The sequence below is a fragment of the Macaca fascicularis genome, chromosome 15, assembly GCF_037993035.2.
Source record: "Macaca fascicularis isolate 582-1 chromosome 15, T2T-MFA8v1.1".
NCBI lineage: Eukaryota > Metazoa > Chordata > Mammalia > Primates > Cercopithecidae > Macaca > Macaca fascicularis.
This window is the reverse complement of record NC_088389.1, coordinates 118,844,985-118,871,105: the sequence shown is the minus strand read 5'-3', so window position 1 is coordinate 118,871,105 and position 26,121 is coordinate 118,844,985. Positions and strand designations below refer to the sequence as shown.

Below are 26,121 nucleotides of genomic sequence, written 5' to 3'. Positions count from 1 at the left end.
CCCATTCTGAGTCCATGAAACCCCCGGACTCAGCTACATGTTGGGACTCCCCACCTTCAGATGGGGGTTACCCACTTCAGGTCCCCTCTCATGCCAAAAGCTGTTTTGTCACTCAATAAAACTCTTCTCTGCCTTCCTCACTCTCTGCTTGTCCATGTAACCTCATTCTTCTTGGACACAGGACAAGAACCCAGGACCCACCAAACAGTGAGCAAGAAAGGAGCTGTAACACTGTAGCCCTCCTGCCCTCTGCCAGTGCCAGGTCACCACCCCACGTGACAGGAAGCAGCAGTGGGGCCAGGCCAGCCCAGGAGCCACAGGCTGAAGTGGACTGGCAGGACCGAACAAGCTGTAACACAAATGAGCTGAAACATATTCCTGGCTGGCCCACTAAGTTGCAGGCGATGATGCACTCTCATTCACCAGACTACGAGAGAAGAGCTGTGACTCTCTGGGGGCCCAGATCTCGGGACTCCCTGAGTCAGAGCTGTGACCCACTGTAACACCCCCTTCGGGCTCCAGGGTTGCTGTGTCTCCGAGTTTCTGGGAGCCACTATGTTGCCCTCACCCAGATGCCAGCACCCAAGGTGGAAGCCATTCAAGGCACGCCTGGTCCAGCTGCAGCCTCACATGGAGCCCATGCCTGTGCTGGCACCTAGAGCTGCCCACTCCACCACGACGGCCAGCATGCCTGGCTGTGCACTGTGGCCGGACCCTCTGCTCACCGGCTCACACACCCTTTGCCGCTCTGCGCCTGGCTTGCCCGCAGAGGGTGAAGGACCTGGGACAGTAGCAAGAACTGAGCGCAGCCTGCCAGGCTAAGTGGGAGGAGCGAGGCCAGCGCCAAGCCGAGAGCCAAGTGAAGCCTAAGCAAAGGCACTGCCAGACAGAGGTTTCCAGCTGGCAAAGCAGCACCCAAAGAATCTCCAGTGCTTTTTTCTTTTCAGAAAAAGTATATTTACATTCCACACTGAAAATAGAACTGTCATCGAGATAGGAGTCTGCAAGTTTGAGAAAGGAGTTTGTGTCTTTGTTTCACAAGACGCAGGTCACAAAGACCCTGCTGATGTGGCAGAGAAGCAGGTCCAAACCAGCTAGAAACAAGATAGCTACGAAAGCAACCTCTGCTTGTCCTCCTGGCTCATTATATGCTAATTATATAGTGCATTAGCATGCTAAAAGACACTCCACCAACGCCATGACAGTTAACAGATGCCATGGTAACTTCCAGAAATTACCCTATATGGTCCAAAAAGAGGAGGAATCCCTGGTTTTGAGAATTCACCACCACTTTCCAGAAAACTCATCAATAATCCACACTTTGTTTAGCATATGATCAAGCAATAACCATAAAAATAGCCAACCAGCAGCCATGAGGGTTGCCTATGAAGTAATCGCCCTTCTATTCGTTCACTTTCTTAATAAACTTGCTCTCACTGTCTCTGTCAGCTCACTCTTGAATTCTTTCCTGTGCAAAGCCAAAAACCCGACGTGACCTCCTGGGCTAAGCCCCAGTTTCAGGGTTTACCCTGCAACATCATCAAGTCTTGAGCACCATCTGGTCTGAGTTAGGTACAGGACAATAAATGAAGCAGTTCAATCTATAACAAAGATCAGTGATTGGAAGGTGGGTGGATCTGGTATCTGGTCTCTCCTAGTCAATTCTAGGACAAGAACAGTGAGTAAGAGAGTTAAGCGATAAGAAGAAGCAGAATTGCAAACAACGTGCTACGTGACTCAGTCTCCAGGGCTTAACTTCTCCCATGGCATAAAAATTTGTAGGGTCCTGAAATTTTATTTTCTTTTACAATGTCCAGGGAGAGGCCGGAAAAAGAGAAGCCTCATTCAGGTGAGATATGTAAACGAGACGGCAACCTGCCAAATATACTTGTTGTAATTAGTATTGGTTGCCGCAATGTTGTTATATTCAGGGCTGTGCAATACAGAGAAATATTCCTAAATGATTTCCTTCAGTGCAGATAGATAATTCTTGGTTCAACTCCAGCAGATGGTTATTATCAACGTAAATAAATAAATCATTCTCTGCCAAAGGCATCAGATTTCCTCTCCGGGAAGTGGTCATTGAGGTCTTCTTTAAAGGGCCATGTCTGGGTGCGGTGGCTCAAGTCTGTAATCTCAGCACTTTGGGAGGCCAAGATGGGCAGATCACTTGAGGTCAGGAGTTTGAGACCAGCCTGGCCAATGTGGTGAAACCCCGTCTCTACTAAAAAGACAAAAATTAGCTGCTGTGGTGGTGCACACCTGTAGTCCCAGCTACTCAAAAGGCTGAGGCAGGAGAATCGCTTGAACGTGGGAGGCGGAGGTTGCAGTGAGCCGAGATCTCGCCACTTCACTCCCGCCTGGGTGACAGAGAGAGACTCCATCTCAAAAACATAATGAAAATTAATAAAGAGCCATGGTGTCAGAATGGGGCAGCGGTCCTTACAGGTTCCTCCAGCCTCACTCTACCTTCTCCCTCTGAGCTTCATCCCTGCCTGAGGCCCTGACTCCACCACCTCATCATATACCATTATAACAATGAGTTTCATGTCAGCCCAGGCCCAGAAAGACAAGAACCAAATGCCTGTTGAATGAATGGATGAATTAATTAATTGATATCTAAAACCTTCTACTAATACATTTATCTGAAGATGATGATTTGTAACAAATAAAATCATGATAACACATACATAAGGAAAGAAGAATATAGATCATTACTTTTCTGTTTCAGAAAGTGAAAATAGAAAAGCAGAAAGAACATAGGAATGAAAAATGATGTATCTTATGCCTTATCACTGCAAATGTTTACCCAAAAAAAAAAACATAAGGCTTTAATCTTGAGGATTTATTCCAGGTAAATACATCTGGAATAATATCAGATCTTTTACATGAAGTATAAAGGAGATATGATTTTTTATGTCCCTAGCCAGCCCTCTCTCTGTCACTCCACAGCTAGATTAGAAAAATGTTCTTTTTACCCTGTCGGACTCTCCACCTCCCCAACCCGCTAAAAAGAGCCTCTGGGTTAAGACCCAGCAGCAGATGTAGCACCAGGAGAAAAAAATAAAGCAATGCAGATTCAACAGACGTGCTGCAACATGCTATGTAGCAAGGAATTCAGAGACAAGGAGAAGGAGGGTGGGGAGCAGAGCCACATGGGCTGGGCCTCAGAAGGAGTGGATGGAAGACTCTGGAGGGCTATTTGGGGAGGAGAAGCAAGGGTTTTTTGTTGTTGTTTTTTGGGCTTTTTTGAGACAGAGTTTCGCTCTTGTCACCCAGGCTGGAGTGCAATGGCACGATCTCAGCTCACTGCAACCTCCACTTCACAGATTCAATCAATTCTCCTGCCTCCACCTCCTGAGTATCTGGGCTTACAGGCGCACACCACCATGCCTGGCTAGCAAGGGGGGTTTTAGATGAGTAGCCTTGGGTTGTGAAGTGGATCTCCTCTTATTTTTCAAATGATGCAAGTAACAATTGGAGTTTGCTTTTTGCAATTATTATGGGATTCACTGAAGGCAAGACTGGGTCCCATGGGACATTAGATTATAGATGGGTTTTTCATGTGGTGTGGAAGGTTATTATCCAGGATTTTAGATCTAAGATTCCTAGCTAGCTGCACCCAGTTTAAAATCATCCTTTTAGGTCTTAGTCATGGGCAATTTTTCCGCCACTTCCTACCTCTGGTGTAAAGTGGTCAGATTCAATTGGGCACAATTTTTCTCATTCTCATACTCCAATGGCAAAGTCAGACAGATATTGTAAAAATAACTTTGAACTTGTCATTACAACTGTGGAGGTATTATAAAGGTTAAGAATGCATGTTTCACTAGGCGCAGTGGCTCACGCCTGTAATCCCCTCCCTTTGGGAGGCCAAGGCAGGTGGATCACAAGGTCAGGAGATCGAGACCATCCTGGCTAACACGGTGAAACCCCGTCTCTACTAAAAATACAAAAAATTAGCTGGCCATGGTGGCGGGCGCCTGTAGTCCCAGTTACTCAGGAGGCTGAGGCAGGAGCATGGCCTGAACCCAGGAGGTGGAGCTTGCAGTGAGCTGAGATTAAGCCACTGCACTCCAGCCGAGGTGACAGAGCAAGACTCCGTCTCAAAAAAAAAAAAAAAAAAAAATGCATGTTTAAAGCAGAAAACTAGATTCACATGGCATTTTGTCAGTTCACTAAATTAAGTAAAATTTTAAAAGGAGTCTTCCTTGTAGAATTACAAACATAAAATTAACTTTTCTCAACAATCAGGCAAATAGGCAGTTTAAACACATGCATGTAATTTCACTCCCTAATAGAGCCGTTGAAATGACAGCAAAGGGATTTGTTTTTTAATGATGGGGAAAACAAAAGAGTAAACAAAACAAAAACATGTTTGGAAGCTGTAAAAGCGGAAGGGGAGTGGAGGCTGACTCCACAGACACACAAGCGTGATCTGGGCCAGAGCTGGAAAATGTGAGAACCAATTGGTTTATCCCAAGGAATCCTCAAATGCCTGGGGGCAAGTGGCTCCAGAAGCCTCCTTGAAGTAGTAATACAGGCACCTGTAAGGAAGAGTGTGATGTGTTTACAAAGTGGTTTGATCTCCAGGCTCCCTCCCACCTCCACATGCTGAGTGATTGAACTCACCACCCCTGAAGTGTCAAACGGGCTCTCTTGGTTGAGAAATATGTGGCTGAAAGTAAGAGTGCCAGAGTGAAATCAGGGTAATTTCAGGAAAAGCTGTGATCCTACCCAGGTCCCAGAACACTGAGCCTTTCATCCCTCTTCCTGATGGGAGACAAGAGGATGCTTTCTAGTAAATGTGACAAGCCAGAAACAGCAATCTTGCTAACAGAATGGTCGCGGCAGGATCACTCTATAGGGAAGCTCAGCGTTACCAAGCCCCACTGATGTTCTGCTAAGTCCCTCCCAAAGTAAACAGGAGAGAGAAGCAACAGAGGAAGGGGAAGCCACTTGGGGTGAACAGAAACTGTGCAGAAAGAAGACATTTCAAAAATATGGTTAATATCCTTAGAGAGGTGTGAGGAGATACTGCTTTCGTGGAACTAGAACAGAATGCTATGAAAGAAGGAGATAGGAAGGGAAGGAGGGAGAGAAGAGAGACAAAGAGACAAAGAGAAACTGACTCAGACAACAAAGAACTCTTTATATGTATTAAAATCCTGATCACAGATAAAGGGCTTGAAGGCAAATTTGAAGAAATCTCTCAAAAAGTAGAACAAAAATCAAAAGAGATGGCAGATAGAAGAGAAAAATGTAAGAATGGTAGAGGTTCAATCTAGAAAGTCCAACATTCAAATACTAGGAACTGCAGAAAGACAAAGCCAACAAAACAGAAGACAGAAAATTAAGAAAAATAACTCTGAAACATTTTCCAGAAGAAAACTAGTGTGTTTCCAGCTTGAACAGCTCACAAGAGCCAACAGGCCCTAGGGTGAAAACAGAGGCTCACTAAGTCATCACGAAAGTGTAGAACAACAGGCAAGGAGAATATTTGACAAGTTCCCAACAGAGAATAGACCACACTTGAGATGCAGCAGGGACCCCTCTTGGTGGCCTGCCACCCCCCACAAGCATGGAAATAAAGGAACATTTTGAGTTTCTTTAAGGGAAATTCCAGGCACCTACCTAGCCTTGAGAAGTAAATAAGCAACCTAGTGAACAAGAAGGTGAGGAGAGCCTCACACAATAGCCAAGGAAGTCAGAGCCACAGAATGTTCGGTTCCCTACAGAAACTAAAGATAACACCTTAACAATGTTCTTGAGTTGCTTTTCAGAAACCTGGACCATACCAAATGGAAAATGTCATCTACTGGTGCATAGACCTCAGAGAAGAGAAAATTGAGGACCGATCTGTGACCACTGTTCTCTATTCTAAATTTCTTCCTACTAACGGGCATGGAGGAAGTCACACCCACAGGCCAGAGTTCAAGATTGCTTTCTGCTGACCCCAAGATTTTAGACAAAGCTTAACCAATCACAAACTGGAAAATCTTTGAATCTACCTATGACCTACGAGCTTCCCTGCTTCAAGATGTCCCACCTTTTTAGGCCAAACCAATGTATAGCTTCCATGTATTCATGTATTACTTTGCATGTAAACTTTGCCTCCCACCTTTAAAAACCCTTACACGTAAGCCATCAAGTTTGGGTCTTAAGCCTGAGCTGCCTGATTCTTGTTGGCACTCTACAATAAATGCCTCACTTTCTCTCACTGCAATCACCATGTCAGTGTTTAGCTTTGCTGTGCTGGGTGGGGCAGACCCAGGTTCAGCTTGGTCACTGATGTAGTCTGGATGTGTGTCCCTTGCCAAATCTCATGTTGAATTGTAACTCCCATTGTTGGAGGTGGGGCTTGGTGGGTGGTGATTGGATTATGGGGGTGGATTTCTCATGAATGGTTTAGTGCCATTCTCTTGGTACTGTCCTAGCAATAGTGACTGAGTTCTTGCAAGATCTGGTAGTTTAAAAGTGTGTGGCGGGCCGGGCACGGTGGCTCACGCCTATAATCCCAGCACTTTGGGAGGCTGAGGTGGGCAAATCACCTGAGGTCAGGAGTTCGAGACCAGCCAGACCAATATGGAGAAACCCCATCTCTACTAAAAATACTAAAAAATTAGCTGGGTGTGGTGGCACATGCCTGTAATCCCAGCTACTCAGGAGGCTGAGGTAGGAGGATTGCTTAAACTTGGGAGGCAGAGTTTGCTGTGATAGCAACACTACACTCCAGCCTGGGCAACAAAAGCAAAACTCTGTCTCAAACAAACAAACAAAAAAAAATGTGCGGCACCTTCCCCCTCCCTTTCTTGCTCCTGCTCTGGCCATGTAACATGCCTGCTCACCTTTCACCTTCTGCCATGATTTAAGATTCCTGAGGCCTCCCAAGAAGCTAAGCAAATGCCAGCATCATACTTCCTTTACAGCCTGCAGAACCATGAGCCAGTCTCAGATATCTATAGCAATGCAAGAATGGCCTAATACAGTAACCACTCACAGGGGCCAGGGGTCACAGTGTAGTTGGATCTCTCAACAATAACAAAGAAACAAAAAAAAACTATGGGGTAGTGCCTTCAAATCACTGAAGGAAAGTACTTCCAACCTAAATTCTGCACCTGCCACTCATCCAGTGAGTATATATAGAATGGAGGTTTTTCAGACTCTGGAGGATTCAGAGTTTGCCCCCTTTCACCCATCCTTAGGAAACTATTAGAGGATGTATTCCAACAAAACAAGGGTGGAAACCAAGAAACAGAATGATAGGAAAGAGAAACTCAATGCAGGAGAGAGCCATGCAGTAGCCTTGGGATCATTCCAAAGAGTGACATCGGGTTGACAGATACACCAGGCACATAGCTCCCCAGAACCTACAGAGATGTCGGGGGGCTTCAGCATAGGTTTCCTCAAGAAGATAGAAGAGACAGACCAATATATGTGAAGGGGTGGCCTGCCCCTCCACACCTGTGGGCGTTTCTCATTAGGTGGAACGAGAGACTTGAGAAAAGAAATGAGACACAGAGACAAAGTAGAGAGAAAGAAAAAGTGGGCCCAGGGGACCAGCACCGGTCTCTGAGTTCCCTCAGTATTTATAGATCATTCTTTACCATCTTAGAAAAGGGAAGTGGCAGGATAATAGGATCATCGTAAGGAGAAGGTCAGCAGTAAGACATATGAATAAAGATCTCCGTGACATAAGTTTAAGGAAAAGTGCTGTGCCTTGATATGCATATGTAAACATCTCCATAAACCTTTTTTGTGCATAAAGAGCAGCATTGCGCTAGCAAGTCCCACCTTTTGTCCTAAGGCGATTTTCTCCTTTCTCAGTAAACAGAACATACAATCAGGTTTTACACCGAGATGTTCCATTGCCCAGGGACGGGCAGGAGACAGATGCTTTTCTCTATCTCCGCTGCCAAGAGACCTTCTTTCCTCTTATACTAATCCTCCTCAGCACAGACCCTTCACAGGTGTCAGGCTGGGGGACGATCAGGTCTTTCCCTTCCCACAAGGCCATATTTCAGACCATCACATGGGGAGAAACCTTGGACAATACCTAGCTTTCCTAGGCAGAGGTCCCTGCAACCTTTGGCAGTATACGTGTCCCTGGGTACTTGAGATTAAGACAATGGTGATGACTTTTCACTAGCAAGCTGCCTTCAGGCACTTGTTTAACAAAGCACACCCTGCACAGCCCAAAATCCGTTAAACCTTGAGTCACCACAGCACATGTCTCTTGCAAGGACAAAGTTGGGGGTAGGGTCACAGATTAACAGCATCTCAAATACAGAACAAAATGGAGTCTCTTATGTCTTCTTTCTATATAGACACAGTAACAGTCTGATCTTTCTTTTCCCCACAATATGTGTCTGCGTATATCGAGAGAAGACCTGGAGAGCCAGCGGAGGATTCAGGTTAAACTACTTATAGGCGCTGCCCTCGTCTGTTCAGGCTGCTATCACAAAATACCAAAGACGAGGCTGTTTATCATAATAGAAATTCATTGCTCACCATTCTGGAGGCTGGAAGTCCAAGGTCAAAATGCCAGTAGTTTCTGTGTCTCCTAAGGACCCACTTCTGGCTCACAGATGGCATCTGCTCACTGTGTCCTCATATATCGGAAGGGGTGACCTGAGGGTCTCTCTTAGGAGGACACTACTGTTTGGGTGAGGGAGAAGGGACAAAATGGAGGAAGGTGAACAAGAAGGCATAATCCATGTTGCTTCCGGGTTCTTCCTCACCAACTTTCCCGCGCGCGGGAAAATGCAGCCCGCCCCCGGAAGATGCAGATCAGCTGAGCATGCGCCAGGTGATGTCAATCCGAAGAGATTGAAACTTACCCGGCCACGCCTACGGAGACGCCTATCACGCCCTTATCCCGCCCACTGCCCTCCCCCTTCCAGTACCAATGCATAAAAGTCTGCTGCCGGCAGGAGCCAGTGTGACTTCTTCGACCCTCGCATTTGTGGACCGGAGAACATGACCCGAGAGCGCCGGCGCGACTTCCCTGGCCCCGCACACCTGAGGACCAGAGAACTTCGCCCGAGAGTGTGTGCATATTTGCAATAAAAGACTGCCACTTTCTTATGTACTTTGGCCTCATGCTTAATTATTTAGCTCTCCTAAATTAAATTAAAACAACTACTCCCATTTATGAGGGCTTCACCCCACCCTCCTGACCTGATCACCTCCCAAAGGCCCCACCTCCTAACACTACCATCACCTGGGGGTTAGGACTTCAACACAGGAATTACACAGGATGGAACCATTCAGACCATGGCAAGTACATAGAATAAAATACACATACAAAGCAAACAGCCAGATAAGATAATTCTGGGTTTTTTTTTGTTTTTTTTTTTTTTGTTTTTTTTTGAGACGGAGTCTCGCTCTGTCAACCAGGCTGGAGTGCAGTGGCCGGATCTCAGCTCACTGCAAGCTCCGCCTCCCGGGTTCACGCCATTCTCCTGCCTCAGCCTCCCAAGTAGCTGGGACTACAGGCGCCCGCCACCTCACCCGGCTAGTTTTTTGTATTTCTTAATAGAGACGGGGTTTCACCGTGTTAGCCAGGATGGTCTCGATCTCCTGACCTCGTGATCCGCCCGTCTCGGCCTCCCAAAGTGCTGGGATTACAGGCTTGAGCCACCGCGCCCGGCAAGATAATTCTGTTTTTGTTTTGTTTTGTTTTGAGATGGAGTCTTGCTCTATCACCCAGGCTGGAGTGCACTGGTGCCATCTCAGCTCACTGCAACTTCCACCTCCCAGGTTCAGGCGATTCTCCCACCTCAGTCTCCTGAGTAGCTGGGACTACAGGTACGTGCCACCATGCCTGGCTTTTTTTTTTTTTTTTTTTTAAAGTAGAGAAAGGGTTTCACCGTGTTAGCCAGGATGGTCTCAATCTCCTGACCTCATGATCCGCATACCTTGGTCTCCAAAAGTGCTCGGAGTACAGGCGTGAGCCACAGCACCCAGCCTTTTTTCTTTTTTCTTTTTTTTTTTTTTCCGAGACAAAGTCTAGCTCTGATTGCCCAGGCTGGAGTGCAATAGCGTGATCTCAGCTCACTGCAACCTCCACCTCCCGGGTTCAAGCGATTCTTCTGCCTCTGCCTCCTGAGTAGCTGGGATTACAGGTGCCTGCCACCATGCCCGGATAATTTTTGTATTTTTAGTAGAGACAGGGTTCACCATGTTGGCCAGGCTGGTCTTGAACTCCTGACCTGAGGTAATCCACCCATCTCAGCCTCCCAAAGTGCTGGGATTACAGGCCACAGTGCCCAGCCCAGATAAGATAATTCTTAAACAAAAATGCAGGAGAGAAGGGTAATCCAGTTTACCAAATGGCTCAAAGGTTCTAGATAGCTGGCAAAGTGGAGGTGATTAAAACAGAGGCTCTTTTCCATCAAAATTAGCACAGGACACCCTATTGAAAGGATAGGGTTTTAAGGTACCTCCCATGGTGAGTCATCGTGTTTGTAAATTCTGCCTAAGTCAGTCCAGCCCAACAGAGCGTAATTCTCCTGACTGGTGAGCTCTGTGTTACCCCTCGTCTTCCTTTCTCTAGGAATGTCTGTGTCTGTGTGTGTGTTTGTGGTGTGTGTAGGTTGTATGTGTGGTGTATATGTGTGTTCTCTCAGTGACTGCCCCTCTCGAGTGCACAGTGACCAACACTTCATGAGTCTCCCCAAGGCCTGCACGTGCTCCTACAGGAATGCCAGTGGCTGGGCCTCTCCTGAGAGAGGGGAGAGCCCCCACCTGCCCCAGGCCTGATGGCTTGTGGAGCACCTTGGGCTTTGATAAAGATGCCCCAGTTGTGGATTGACTGAAATCAGTGGATTGACTTCAACAAATTTAGTGGACAAGACACCTTTGCAGAGCCGTGCTTCTCAGATGTTAGTGCCCAAGGGGCTAATCAGGGAGTCTGGATGAGACGTAGGCCTGGGCGGGGTCACAACGATGCTGCATGTCTTTCAACCCCCACCCCATGGTGCCCACACCACGCTGCCACTGCTTGTCTATGTCCACACGCAGAGTGGCAAGTGTATAAAGATGAAAAGCAATGTGTACACGCAGAAAAAATAAAAAGGTGGTGACTTTAGTGGGACATATAGATGGACTAAAACATCCATCGTGGCTTTCCCTCAGGACGATGGAATTTTTTTCCTGATGTTTGTCCACAGTGAGCATGTATTGCTTCTGGAACACAAGCGGCACAAGGTACTTGTAGAAATGTCACAAATTACACAGTTCTCGGAGAGAAGGCTGGAATACTTTGCCTTACATCAAGAAAAATTGTTTGGGATGTTTATAATATTAAAGTATGCGTCGGCCAGACGCAGTGGCTCACACCTGTAATCCCAACACGTTGGGAGGCCAAGGTGGGCAGATCACCTGAGGTCAGGAGTTCGAGACCAGTCTGACCAGTATGATGAAACCCCATTTCTACTAAAAATACAAAAATTAGCCGGGCGTGGTGGCGCACGCCTGTAGTCCCAACTACTCGGGAGGCTGAGACAGGAGAATCCCTTGAACCCGGGAGGCAGAGGCTGCAGTGAACCAAGACCGTGCCAGTGCATTCCAGCCTGGGCAACAAGAGTGAAACTCTGTCTCAAAAAAAAAAGAAAAAGAAAGAGAAAAAAAGAAAATACTATAATTACCAAATACCAAAATACCCCATCTCTGAGTTTTGGAAGAAAACTGAATTCTTACATGACTTACTGGGGGGTGGGGCGGCAAATAACAATCAGGTTAGCATAAATGCACCCTTAGTCAACCTACAGGGCCCCCAGGAGACTGGGTCTCAGTGGTCAGGGAAGTTAACTGACAGCACAGAGGGTGAGGGAGATTGAAGGGACTAATTAACTAACAGCTTATGTCTGCACGGTTCACTGAGTGTCACCCACTGGGCTTCTTTACTCTGCTATCCCTGGTCATAGTGGTGTCAGCTTTGCTCCAAATTCTCAGCTGAGGAACCCAGCAAGCTGACCGGATCTGCAGGTGAGGACTTGGCCAGAGACGGGTATTGGTATTTTCACAACCCCAGCTGATTGGATAAGAACGAGGCTGGAAAGCAACAGGAAAGACCCGCCAGCAAGAGGCCACAGGGCAGGCTGGGACAGTAATCTGAACCACTGATGGCTTTCCCACCATTAACAACGATTGTAAATGGGCTTTTTGTTTACTTCGATGGATTATTAACTTTTAGGTAATACTGAGGTTTGATCTTGAAGATGTGGAAACACACCCTTGAAAATTTCATTGCTTTCTAGGATATTGCAATGCTGTTACAAATAAGTGTGAAGAAAACGGCCGGGCGCGGTGGCTCAAGCCTGTAATCCCAGCACTTTGGGAGGCCGAGGCGGGCGGATCACGAGGTCAGGAGATCGAGACCATCCTGGCTAACACGGTGAAACCCCGTCTCTACTAAAAATACAAAAAAAAAAAAAAAAACTAGCCGGGCGCGGTGGCGGGCGCCTGTAGTCCCAGCTACTCGGGAGGCTGAGGCAGGAGAATGGCGTGAACCCGGGAGGCGGAGCTTGCAGTGAGCTGAGATCCGGCCACTGCACTCCAGCCTGGGTGACAGAGCAAGACTCCGTCTCAAAAAAAAAAAAAAAAAAAAGTGTGAAGAAAACAAAGAGAAGAAGAAAATTCCAAGATGACACATAATTAAAAACTACCACCTGTGACAAATAAAACATATTTAAGCATGGTATTTGTCAAGAGACTCCTTTTCTTCCTATTGGCACTTGGACTGGAATGAGAAGGAAGGCAATAGGCTTGTTTGTTAAAGCACACAGCTTGCAAACTTTATTAAGATAGTTGTGAAAGCGTATCATTAAAATAAACAGATCACCAGAAAATGTTATCAATAAATAGATTATTTTACCTGAAGAGACTTGTACAAATAAATGTCTTGCATAGATTTCCAACAGCTCAGGATAAACATATGAGAATCCTTCCTTAAGCACAGGTGGATAAAGGTATGCAAAGAATAACAAAAATAACTGTAATACAAGCAGGCTGCATGATCAAAACAGGGAGTGCATTATTTCCTGAGCAATAGTTGCTTTTGAACACAGCTTAGTGCTTCTGCTCTGAAATACAATATCACACCAACAGAGGAAGGAACCCAGCATACTCCTCTTTGCCCCAGCGTCTGTGCTGGAAAAGCAGCACCTGTCCTGGCCCTCTGAGATCCCTCCCACTTCAACCGCAGAAATTCTGGAAGATATCGGCCGCCTCCACCCAGTCCTGGAAGCAGGCCAGCCCCCGCTCCCGGATCTGCTTCCGCCCTTTGTTGGTGATGACCTCCCCATTTTGTTTCACAATCACAAGCTTGGGGATGGCTGTGACGTTGTACCTCTTCCTCAGCTCACTGCAGGAGAGAAGAGTGGTACCGAAGTTAGCACTTCCACATGCACATCTGAAGAGACAGGCCCCCTCCCTCCAACCTGAAGTACAGCCAACTTCGAGGAAGCCACCGGGTGCCCCACCGCGCCTGCTCCTGCTTTCCCTCCTGCTGGGGTGTGGGCTCCTTTCTTCTTGGTGCTACTATTTCTTTTTCTTTTTTTGAGACGGAGTTTCGCTCTTGTTGCCCAGGCTAGAGTGCAATGGTGTGATCTCAGCTCACTGCAACCTCCACCTCCCACATTCAAGCGATTCTCCTGCCTCAGCCTCCCAAGTAGCTGGGATTATAGGTGTGTGCCACCACGTCCAGCTAATTTTTTGTATTTTTAGTAGAGACGGGGTTTCACCATGTTGGCCAGGCTGGTCTGGAACTCCGGGCCTCAGGTGATCTGCCTGCCTTGGCCTCCCAAAGTGCTGGGATTACAGGCATGAGCCACCACACCCAGACTTGGTGCTACCATTTCTAACCCAGTTCCACCCCAGGGAGCTGCCTGCAGCAGTGAACTCTCCATATCTGTGCTACCCAATCCGGTGGCCACCGGCCACATATGGCTGGGAGAGCTCAGAATGTGGCTAGTGTGCCCGAGGAACTGAAGTTTTCATTTTTAATTTTAATTAATTTTTACTTTAAATTTAAATTGTCACAAGTGGCTAGTGGCTACCAGATTGGATAGTGCAGGTCTGAACCCACAAATAAACCCAGTAATTTTTTATGTCCTCTACATCTCAAGGGGTTGAAAAATATCAGATACATATAATGGTAAAAGTTAAAATTCCAGCCAGGTGTGGTGGCTCACACCTGTAATCCCAGCACTTCAGGAGACTGAGGTGGTGAGGTGGGAGGATGGCTTAAGCCCAAGAGTTCAAGACTAGCCTGGGCAACATAGTGAGACCTTGTCTCTACAAAAGTTAAAAAATTAGCTGGGCGTGGTGGCACGCACCTATAGTCCCAGCCACTCGAAAGGCTGAGGTGGGAGGCTCGCTTGAGCACAGGTCAAGGCTGCAGTGAGCCGTGTTAGTGCCTCTACATTCCAGTCTGGGCAACAGACTCCATTTCTAACAACAAAAAAAAAAGAAAAAAAAAAGTTAAAATTCCATGAGTTCTAAATACATCTAGAGCCTCATTTGACTTTCTACTCTACAAATTCAATGATGCACCAATTGCCATTATAATGATGAGAGGTTTCTTAGATTCATTTTATATCATTTACATTTACGGTATCTATAATCTGATGAGTGGTCTTTTTACAAAATTATTTGTATTCATTTAAGGAAAGGAGCATCTGCCTTCTTGGTTTTGCAATTCTTGGGATCTTCACTGGGATTACACCCTCAAGAGAGGGCAGCCAAGTGAAATCCCTTTCCTGTTTACCATGGCCAGCTCACGAGGGCCTCACAGGGACAGTAATCAGATTTCCTTGATCTGTCACCCTCAGGATTGTGAACCTGAGTGGAAGGAAAAACCCATTTGAGACTCTCCTATTAGCAAATTTCCCCTTTGACATGTCCATCAAGCTCTTCCTGCCAGTTTCTGGCATCCAGATGAAAAACACACCATCACTCAAGCAGGAAAAGATACAGTGTCCCCTGTGCTCAACAGAGAGAGAATATGCTTTGTTTCCAAACATCTATGAAGCAGTGACAAAATCAATCATGTTCTCAGTCACAAAGGAAGTCTTAACGAATTTCAAGTGGTCAATAACATATAGATCACTTAATGAGACCAAAGGTAATGGAATTGGAAACCAATAAGAAATCATTTTTGGGGCCGGGAGCGGTGGCTCAAGCCTGTAATCCCAACACTTTGGGAGGCCGAGGTGGGCGGATCATGAGGTCAGGAGTTTGAGACCAGCCTGGCCAGCACAGTGAAACCCTGTCTCTACTAAAAATACAAAAAATTAGCCGGGCATGGTGGCACGCACTTGTGGTCCCAGCTACTGGGGAAGCTGAGACCGGAGAATTGCTTGAACCTGGCAGGCGGAAGTTGCAGTGAGCCAGGATCACGCCACTGCACTCGAGCCTGGGTGACAGAGTGAGACTCTGTCTCAAAAATAAAAATTAAAAAACAAAGATTTCTTTTTTGGTTGTTTTTGTTTTTGTTTTTTGAGATGGAGTCTCACTCTGTCACCCAGGCTGGAGCGCAGTGGCATTATCTCAGCTCACTGCAAGCTCCGCCTCCCAGGTTCACACCATTCTCCTGCTTCAGCCTCCCAAGTAGCTGGGACTACAGGCGCCTGCCACCACGCCCAGCTAATTTTTTTGTAATATTTTAGTAGAGATGGGGTTTCACTGTGTTAGCCAGGATGGTCTCAATCTCCTGACCTCGTGATCCACCTGCCTCGGCCTCCCAAAGTGCTGGGATTACAGGCCTGAGCCACTGCACCCAGCCAAAAAGAAATCATTTTTAAGAATGAGTTTTAAAACTAACTATATGTTATATGGGAAACAGCAATGCAGATGACAAAATATTTAAAGCAGAACAATATGGAATATACTACAAATCCCAAGCTGTAAACACAATTAAACACACTTAGGAAGCTGTAGCCTTAAACACGCTTATCCAAAACTTGTATATGGATGACTTATGGATCTAATCCAAGAAACTAGAAAAATAAGGATGGCACAAACACAAAGAAAGTAGAAAGAAGGCAGAATAAGATTGAGAACAAAAATTACTGAAATAATTTTTGTTGGAACAAAAATTATTTTTTTGTTGGACCAACAAAAACCAACATGGGGTGAGCAATAAAACCTAATCTGGTTCTTAGGAAACACTAACATGTGAAACAAATGTCTACTGAGCCTGGGCGCAGCGGCTCACACCTGTAATTCCAACACTTTGGGAGGTCAAGGTGAGAGCATCACTTGAGCCCAAGAGTTCAAGACATACCTGGGCGACATGACAAGATCCTGTCTCCACAAAATAAAAAAAAATTAACCAAGTGTGGTTGTGCACACCTGTAGTCCCAGCTACTCGGGAAGCTGAGGCAGGAGGATTGCTTGAACCCAGGAGTTCAAGGTTGCAGGGAGCTGTGATCGCACCACTGCACTCCAGGCTGGATGACGGTGCAAGACCCTATCTCTAAAAAACAAATCTACTGAGATTGAGTAAGGAAAAAGAGAGAAGGCACAAGAATATAAAAAATCAGGCCAGCCTGCTCATTACACAGTCCCAGTGTGGACTGAACCTTCTTGAGGGGACACTGGTGGGAGGGTTGTGGCCTTTCTGGGGATGCATGACCCCTGCCAGGAAAGGCCTATTCCCCAAAGAACCAGTGGACACAGCCCCCACCCTGGCAGCTCCGGACCTGCTTCCTGTGGTGTCCAATGACTCACCTGGGGAGGGAAAGGAAAGGTGGGAAAAAATAAAAATGTAAACTAGTCTCTAAAACCTATCATGCGTAGTGAAAAAAGACACAGCAGAGACCACTCAGTCAAAACTGTATTTGCAGAACTGAGAAAGTCATGTCTCAAACACAGAGCAGATGTGAATTCAGGTCAAACTGCAGGTTTAGGAGACACCAGCTCCTTCACGAACAGCCATGAGTGCTCACCACAGGGGAGGCTCGTGTGGAACTCGGCTGGATGGAGCCTGCACAGGTCAATGAACGACAGCAGTGGGCATGAAAGATGTGGCAGAGACGTCCCTCTCTAGCACCTTACGAATCCTGCCCGACACCTAAATTTTTTTAGATGGAGTCTCGCTCTTTTGCCCAGGCTGGAGTGCAGTGGCGCAATCTCGGCTAACTGCAAGCTACACCTCCCGGGTTCAAGTTTTTTGTATTTTTAATAGAGACAGCGTTTCACTGTGTTAGCCAGGATGGTTTCAATCTCCTGATCTCGTGATCCGCCCGCCTCGGCCTCCCAAAGTGCTGGGATTACAGGCGTGAGCCACCGCACCCGGCCGCACAACACCTAAAATTTAAAATGCCTAAGCAATTAGCTTTTCCCAAAGGCATAAAACAAAAATGTGTGGCCCGGTGCAGTGGCCCACACCTGTAATCCTAGCAATTTGGGAGGCCAAGATGGGTGGATCAGCTGAGGTCAGGAGTTCCGAGGTCAGCCTGGTCAACATGGTGAAACCCTGTGTCTACTAAAAATACAAAAATTAGCCGGATGTGGTGGTGGGTGCCTGTAATCCCAGCTACTTGGGAGCCTGAGGCAGGAGAATCCCTTGAACCCGGGAGGCGGAGGTTGCCGTGAGCCAAGACTGCGCCACTGCACTCTAGCCTGGGCAACAAAAGTGAAACTCCATCTCAGGAAAAAAAAAAAAAAAGGAAAGAAAAAGAAAAAAGTGAAGAAAAGAGAAACAATCAAGTAGCTCTTTGCATAAAGACTACAGCAAAATGGCCAGCAGCCTGATTTAAGCTCTTTATCCAGCAGTTTTGGCAAATGGGTTATTTCAGCATCTGTACTTTGGGCAGTGGGACAGGGCAGGGCCGCACACGTCACTTCCAGAAGGGAAAGCAGACTGCCCGGCTGGGGCCAGACCAGGTGGGACTCTGTCATCCCAGGAACCTGGAATCTCCTCCCCAAGGTCATGAGGACTCCTTGGAGGGCTGCTGCACGTGGTTCGTGAAGGGGATGGGATGCCAGCAGCAGCAGCAGTATCTCACCTACAGATTCCTGAGCACCCCCAGGTTCCACAGCGTCTGCACTCCTGATTGATTCCCAACGGACACGGGTCCATGCACCAGCCTTTGACCAGCACTGTCAGGAACAATGTGGGGTCCCAGGAGCAGCAACACCAATATCACCCGGAAACTCATCAGAAACGCAGTCTCCCCACCCCTGACGCTGGGGCGGTGCCTGAGATCCGGTGGTTTATGCTCGCTCAAGTTGCCCAGCCCCGCGGCTGTCTTCCAGGGCTTTCTGCATTCCCTGCACCAACTGGGAGGAGGTAGGAGAGAGCGAGCGGAGAGGAGGCTGGTCACGGTGCCCCTGACAGCACAGGAGGTACAGGCCTATGGTTTGCTGCGCTCAGCATCTGTGACCCTCCTTGGGAAACCATGTCTCCTTCATTTTCTGGCATGAACTGGCTGTGTGTCATGGGCAAGCTAGTCAACCTCCTGCACCTCGGGTTCCTCATCTGCACCACGGGAGTAACAGAACCCACCTCCTGGAGTTGCTGTGAGGATTAAATAAATAGCTTGATGAAGAATGAGGCTTGGCACATAATAAGTACTTGATAAATGCTAGCTGTTCTCACTGCGTGGGAAAGGCCCACCTCCAGTTCCACCTGGGCCGACTGCGCAGTCGGCATATCTATCTGGTGGCCCCTGGTTACACTTCCTAGTACAGAAATGGGGAACTAGCCGAATCAGAATCAGCGAGGCTTGGTGTGGCACTTGGCTGTGTGCTGGGAAAGAGGAAGGTATGGGAATGTGCAGTCTGAGACACAGCAGCCATTCTACCAGCGTGAGGAGACACAGGATTTGCCAGGCAGCCACTGCCTGTAGCCTGAGCAAGGGGCAGACATTGCAAAAGACAAGCCACAAAGCGTCATCCTCAGTGGCCTCCAACTTTCCCTTGAAACCATCTTCTGGCTGATGGGTGTTTCATTAAAGCCAGCCCATAACCTTTACTGTTTAAGCTCTTTGAGTTGTTCTCATTGTTGTTGTTTTAATCACTTGCAACATTAAATCAAGCTCTGACACAGTCAGGGGGATGCAGAGCAGGCTGGGCTTTGAGGAATGAGGAAGGCTTGAGGTAGTCATTTCACTGATATTCCAAGAGACACTCAGTACCAGCCCTCAAATCCCCAGGCCGGCAGCCTCTGCCTGGGGACAAATGTAACCTTGGAGCTGCCATGAGAGGCAAAGAACCACACTTTTTCCCTAATGTCATCTCAGTCCCCTCTGGGCCCTGAGCTGTGTCCACAGAGAAAAGAACTTGTTTCTGGAGGAGAGAACGTTGTCATGGTAATAACTTAGGACTTCAAGCCTTTGGGGAAAATCCAAGAGCCCGGTTCCTCCTTGTCCTCAGCGCTGCTGCAACCAACGTTGGTCCCTGCCCTCAACGAACACAGCCACATCCTTGTGGCTGGCATAAACCACACTTCTGGGTTGCCATAGCAACTCCTGACTCTAGTCTCTGTTATCTCAGCCAGAAGCAGGCTGTGGCCAAGCAAATCTCTCTGCAGAACTGTCTTTTGCTCACTTGCTCCAACCACTCACCAAACACACTCCCTGGGGATGCCAGGCACTGAACCATGTCTGGCTCCGTCCTGTGGGCAGTGGAAACCCAGGAAACCCCCAGAGAGTTGGAGCAAGAGCCAATCAGATGGGAACACCAAGGCCCTGCAGACCTCTTAGGGGAATATTCTAAAGCTCCAGAACCTGAGTGAAGGAAACAGAAACGAGTAGAAAGACAGAGAAGGATCTGAGAGCTGCAAAATCAGTGGATTCAGAGGCTGTGTTGAGACCAGAGGGCCCAGGAGGCAGTGGGAACACAGAGCTGGAGAGGGTCAAGGGATGGAAAGGCAGAGTCAGGAATCGTTGGCACAAGCACTGATTCTTCCCCCACTGAGCCATTCCCTACCCGAGAAATGAAGCCCTTTTTTTCAGCCAGTTTTTCCTTTTCCATCAGATCTAAACTTGTGGGCCTGGAAGTTGAGGCACACTGCACCACCAGCCATGGCCAGGAGGCAGTGTTGAGAGCCTGAGCAGGCAGGAGGAACGGACAGCCTCCTCCAGTGCTCTTTGGGGTCCACTGACGTTCTGGAGGCCAAGTAGGGATGACAGCTGTTATGAGACAATCATTATAATAAAATCATATAAAATCACCATTGATCATGTCTTTCGTGAACAGTGGCATGTAATGGGAATTCCTGCTGGTGAATCTAGAACTTGTTACTTCATTCTTGGACAGATAATGAGTTTTACTCATAAACCCAGTAATGCAGGGAAGAAAGACAGGGCAGGATGGAATCTCATCCTGAAACATGCCTCCAGGGCATGCTGGCATGTGTCACCGCAGCTGTCCCCACATTGAGGCTTGGCACCTCCTCCTAGCCCACCTGCACTGGGGCACTTAGACAGGGAACTGCTAGCCCCAGCCACACACCCGCATCTCTACTTTCAGGGACGTTAGTAAACAGTTGCCTCTCTGGGGGCTGAAGGCAGTCGTCACTGCTGTGTTGAGTGTATGGTGCAGGGTACACTGAAAAGCTGAGATCTACACAGCTTAGGGGACAAGGTGAGGGCTCCAGGCCTCCTCTCCCTGCAGGTACATCTGCCTCCAGCCACGCCAAGAGTAACTCCCAAGGGCGCCATTCTGTGATCTCTCTGGAAGCAGCCATTTTTCTTCCCCTCCCTTGACTCAGATGATTTACCAGGAATTCAGTGGAAGGAGGGTGATGAGCTCAGGCCTCTGAGGAAAGGAAGCACGAGGCCCTGTGACCCTGTACCTGCCAAGTGGAGTTCCCATAATGCCACCCACCTGGGCCCCACCTCTCCACAGCACCAACCACAAAGTATTGTGTTCTGCACACATTAGCAACTTCCCAAAATGCCCCTGAAGCCTTTGTGCATTTCTTTGTGCTTCTTGGCGGTGGCTATTTCCATTTTCCTCATGATCTGATTCCACAAATCCAGGATAGGATAAGCAGAATTTAGGGCATAGCTCCAACAATTCCCACAGAATATCCCACTTCCTAGCTTACACATGACAACAACAGGGTTAAGGAAGTTCAGTGTGGAAAGGGGTAGGGACAAACAGCTAAGTTTACAAAAAGAAAAATCCCTCCCAGGCCAATCAGGCTGAGAAGATTGGAGCGCACCGCTGACCCACGTCAGGCAGCTCACTGCCTCCAGCTGGAGCTCACCGGCTTGACCAGAGCATCAGAAACAGAAGAGCGGTGTGCATGGACGAGGCCTGCTTTAAACCTAAGTCTGGACTCTTACACCATAGGAGACCACAGGAGACCCACCCCAAAAGCAGAACAATCAATCCCCATATGCCCCTCTCTGCCAATCCCTACCCACTCCTTTCCAACAGCTAGAGTAATAAAGTTTACAGTAATGAGTTTTATGCCTCTCTAGTGATGAAATTCCATCAGCGTCGGTAAAAATGAAACCGCAAAGGTGGCCAGCACCTGAGTTCCTGCCAGCCCTGGAGTCCCCGTCCCTCCCTCCCAGCACACCAACCACGGCCTGCACTGTGGGTGCCTGTCACAGAGCTGATGTCCTCGCAGGTCATCCCTCATCCCTGCATCCAGACACCAGGTCGTGTCCCTGTGCTTCCTGCCCACTAACTGGGAGGATGACGCAGCGGCGCCCGGAGTTCAGGGCTGACTGGGCCGGCGGTTCCCGGAGCCGAGCCACGAACCCACAGCATCAACACCACTGCGAGCTCCTTCGCAATGCAGATTCCCGCAGCTCCAGACCCTAAGCAGAAATGGGCCCGCGTCCATGCTCCACAAGCCCCGTGGGGGTGTCGATGCCCTGGCTTTTCGAATCTGGTCTGCACCCTCCCTGGTCTCCAAGGGAGGCTGAAACTGAGACTGAGGGTGATTTACCAGAGTCCGGACGGGAACCAAGAGACGGGGAGGTGGTGGGGGAGGGGGGCGTCATAAAGAGCTCCCCAGTGCAGAGTAGGAGGCCTGGGGGAAGATGGGGGCGACGCGCCCGGAGGCCCCCGCCCCCCAGGACCCCCACTCACTGCCGGTAGGGGTCATGGAAGGGCAGCGCCAGCCAGGTGCCATGCAGCTCGCGCATGAAGTTCAGCATCTCCTGGGAGCTGTCGTCGGCTGACACGAAGACTACTTCGAAAGGCGCGGGCCGCCGCGCCTCGGCCACCAGCGCCGTGTAGAAGTCGCAGAGCAGCTGCGTGAAGTCGCGGCTCGGCCCGCACCGGGCCGCCGCGAAGTACAGTGCCACCACCTTGTTCTGTAGCGCCGCCTCGGCCTCCACCGCCGCGCCCTTACGGGTCACCAGGTGCCGCCCGCCCAGAATGTCAACCATGGCGCGGACGCGCAGCCACCTGAGGCCCGAGGACACCTGCAGGAGGATGATCACTTGCGGGAAGGAGGCGGCGAGCGCCGCGGTGCCCCGCCACTGTCCGCACCGACGGGCGCTGGACTTCTCAAGACCTGCCCAAGATACGCCCACACCTCGGGCCCGGCCTCGCCCGTAGCTGGGGCAAGAGTGTCAGCGCTGACAATGAGACACTCAGACACCGGAGACGCCAGATGCCTGGGCGACAGCGTGGCACCCGCCTCTGGGAGCCGAGCCAGCCGGGCAACCTCAAGCCCTCAGGTCTCCGCACCCTCCCCCCACTGCGCCAAGCACACATCCCGTACGCTCCACCCACTGCGCCCCGCCCACAACCCGCACCGTCCCCCACTGCGCCTCGCCCCGCATCCCCACACTTTCCCCCCACTGCGCCCTGCCCACATCACTGCACTCTCCACCCACTGCGCCCCGCCCACATCTCCGCACCCTCCCCCATTGAGCCCTGCCCGCATCCACACTGCGCGCGGCCCCCATCCCTGCGCTTTCCACCCACTGCGCCCCGCCCACATCTCCGCACCGTCCCCCACTGGACCCCACCCACATCCCCGCACTCTCCTTTAGCTGCACCTCGCCCACATCCCCACACTCACTCCTCACTGAGCCCCGCGTACACTCCCGCTCCCTCCCCCCACTGCGCCCCGCCCACACTCCCGCGCCCTCCCCCTAACTGTGCCCCGCCGACATCCCGCGCCCCCGCCCCCATTCCTACTGCGCCCCGCCCACATTCCCGCGCCCTCTCCCACTGGTTGCCCAGCCCACAGCCCGCACTCGCCCTCCACTGAGCCCCGCCCACATTCCCGCACCCTCCCCTCACTGCGCCCCGCCCACACTCCCGCACTCTCGCTCCACTACGCGCCCCCCGCACACATCCCGCGCCCCCGCCCCCATCCCCACTGCGCCCCGCCCACACTCCCGCGCCCTCCCGCCCCTGGGCTCTCCCTTCATGGGCTCTCTTCCCAGCGCGTCTACACTTTCTCCGGACGCAGCGCCCCGCCCTCCGTCCCGCCCCACCTACTGCCTCTTGCGCCTCACCCACACCGTGCTCTTCCTCCTCCTTCACTTCCTCCCACTCCCCCGCTCCCCTTAAGCGCCCCACGCCACCCCTCCCCAGAAACCCAGCGTTGCTCTCCTTCCCTCCTGGGCTCTCTTCCAGTCTCGCGCTCCCTGCCCGGCCCCGCCGCATGTGTCCCGCAGCCGTCACCCCAGGGCGTTTGAATCCTGCCTTGGAGCTCTTGCCGCGACCCAGCCCCCTGGAGGGGGCATGGGGAAGATGGGACGACGAGGAAGGGGAAGGGTAATTGGGCTTGGAGCGGACTTGGGCGGGGCAGTAGGGAACCTGAGCTCCGTTGGTTCAGGGTGTTTGCCCCTGACATCCTGTGTCCTGGCCGGGAGGATTCGTGAAGTTCAGGAAGAATTTGGGAGCAGTCCTTACAGAATGTTTTATTTGGAGAACCAAGAGTATTAATTTTTTGGCGAGCACTGTTGTAGGCCCTGGGAATTCAGCAGTGAGAAAAACAGTTGCAACTCCCTGCCAGGCCCGGGCTAGAAGGAGGCAAGCGAGCGAGGCACTCGCTCAGTAATCAGGGTAAATAATGTTTTAATACAATATCTTAAAAAGTCAAAATGAATGCAAAGAAAAGTTTATAATGAACAAAATATTAAAAACTTAAGATAGTGAAGGAAACCAAAATATGCCATCCTAAAATATGCCGCTTTGGTATCTTGATTATTTTGAGCGAGAGGCACTTTGAAAACAGCAAATGCAGAGAGACCTTCTCCCCTTACCTGTCTAAAGACGGAGCCTCCAAAAGAAACTGTCATAAATTCCCTCCCGGGAGGATGAACTCTTATCACAGCCGAAGTCCACACCACACCTAGACAAACTTTGTCACAAACTCATAAAGACCTATTCATTTTTCCTAAAAATCGGTTACTCTCCCCTAAGTGGCCTACACCAGCTTCCAGTTCCCCTATTCACTGGTTTGGGGGGTTTTCACCTATTTTCCTGCAATGCCCCCGTGCAGGTGATATTAAAGATTAATAAATGTATATTCCCGTTCCCCCGTTCAACTGCCCTTTGGCAGTTAATTTCATAGAGCCAGCCATGGAACCAGGGAAGATAGAGAGAAGGTCTTTGCTCTCCTAAGACGAGATGGATCCCCCACTAACTTTGCACTCCCATCACGCTCACTGACCCCTGAGTCCTGCCCCTGTGCCTGCCTGGAGCTTACGTTCTGATGCGCACAAAAAAAATAAATAAGGAAGATATTTTGCAGGTGCTATGCCAAAAGAAGAGCCATGAGGAGGGGCGCAGGGTTTTGTTTTGTTTTATTTTGGTTTGGTTTTGTTGGTTGTTTGAGGCGGAGGCTCTTGTTGCCCAGGCTAGAGTGCAATGGCTCAATCTCAGCTCACTGCAACCTCCGCCTCCCAGGTTCAAGCCATTCTCCCGCCTCAGCCTCCTGAGTAGCTGGGTTTACTGGCGCGTGCCACCACACCCAGCTAATTTTTGTATTTTTAGTAGAGACGGGGGTTTCACCATGTTGGCCAGGCTGGTCTCAAACTCGTGACTGCAGGTGATCCACCCACCTCTGCTTCCCAAAGTGCTGGGATTACAGGCTTGAGCCACCGAGGGGCGCAGTTTTAATCTAGCGGTGAGAGGAGTAGGGGAAGGTGAGATTTGCGCTTCCTGAGGACACGCCTGCCGGCGCGGGCTCCCCCTAGTCTCGCCGTTAAATGAACGGAAATTGGCGGACGCCGTTGCCTGCAGGCACAGCCCGTCAGCTCGGTCGCGTAAATGTACTTAGCAGCCAAAGCTGAGTGGAAACCCTGCGGGAGGATTGATTGGCGCTCTTAGGTGAAGCAGGCTGTCAGAGCCCCGATTCACTGTCCTCTGGGGAAAATGGATAGACAAATCGAAGGAAAAAATTGAGAGGAACGGTGAGCAGTATAAATCTTGTATGAGGAGGTCCCTGACTTACGTTAAAACTCAGAGGTAAGAGGAATGAAATGCAGCTAAGCTCTCAAAATCATCCAGACTATTTTGTTTGGTCGTTTTATCCTTGAACACACAATAAGCCAAAGTAGACAGCATTCCTAATTAGCTGACGGTGCCACCCTCCCGAGAAAATCAATAGTCATTGGCGTTAATCCTGCCCGCGCTGGGGAACTACCCAACCTCCATCCAGGAATGGATCACACTTCCTGCTGCCAATGTCGGGGCAGGGCGGCTTCCTAGGCATGCAGCCCCTCAGAAGCACGCGGCCCTGCACTCACGTGGGGCTCAGTGTTCTGCGGTTGCAGTCTTTGTTGCTTTGTTTTTTGTTTAGAAACTGAATCTCACTCTGTTACCCAGGCTGGAGTACAGGAGTGGGATCATAGCTCACTGCAGCTTCAAACTCCTGGGCGCCAGGGATCCTCCCGCCTCAGCCTCCTGAGTAGCTAGGACTATAGCCACAAGCCACTGGGCAAAGCTATTTTAAAAAAATTTTTTTGTGGAGATGGCGGTCTCCCAGTGTTGCCCAGCCTGGTGATTTTTTTTTTTTTTTTAATGGTGTGTTGGTTGTGGCCCAGGCTGGAGTGCAATGGCATGATCTCAGCTCACTGCAACCTCCGCCTCCTGAGTTGAAGCTATTCTTCTGCCTCAGTCTCCTGAGTAGCTGGAACTACAGGTGTGTGCCACCATGCCTGCCTAATTTTTTTATTTTTA

At 49.5% G+C, this 26,121-nt stretch overlaps 1 protein-coding gene across 4 annotated transcripts in view; it reads right to left on the bottom strand.

The window, feature by feature from the left end:
* The window catches only part of NXNL2 (nucleoredoxin like 2), a 46,531-nt gene extending 23,865 nt beyond the window's left edge, over positions 1–22,666 (bottom strand). For 2 of the 4 annotated variants that reach the window (XR_006692605.2, XR_012424841.1), the window contains exons 1-2: positions 22,063–22,666; positions 8,512–8,658 (exon numbers count right to left, since the gene is read on the bottom strand). Coding sequence is in view for 2 of the 4 variants with exons in the window: in XM_005582100.5 (XP_005582157.1) it covers positions 13,201–13,369; positions 22,063–22,364 (471 nt within the window). In the remaining 2 variants the exon portion in view is untranslated. Of the gene's footprint in view, positions 1–8,511; positions 8,659–12,774; positions 13,370–14,342; positions 14,458–22,062 lie in introns of those variants that run through there. The other 2 variants (XM_065530780.2, XM_005582100.5) reach the window with 2 other exon arrangements.
* Between the last annotated feature and the right edge of the window lie 3,455 nt (positions 22,667–26,121).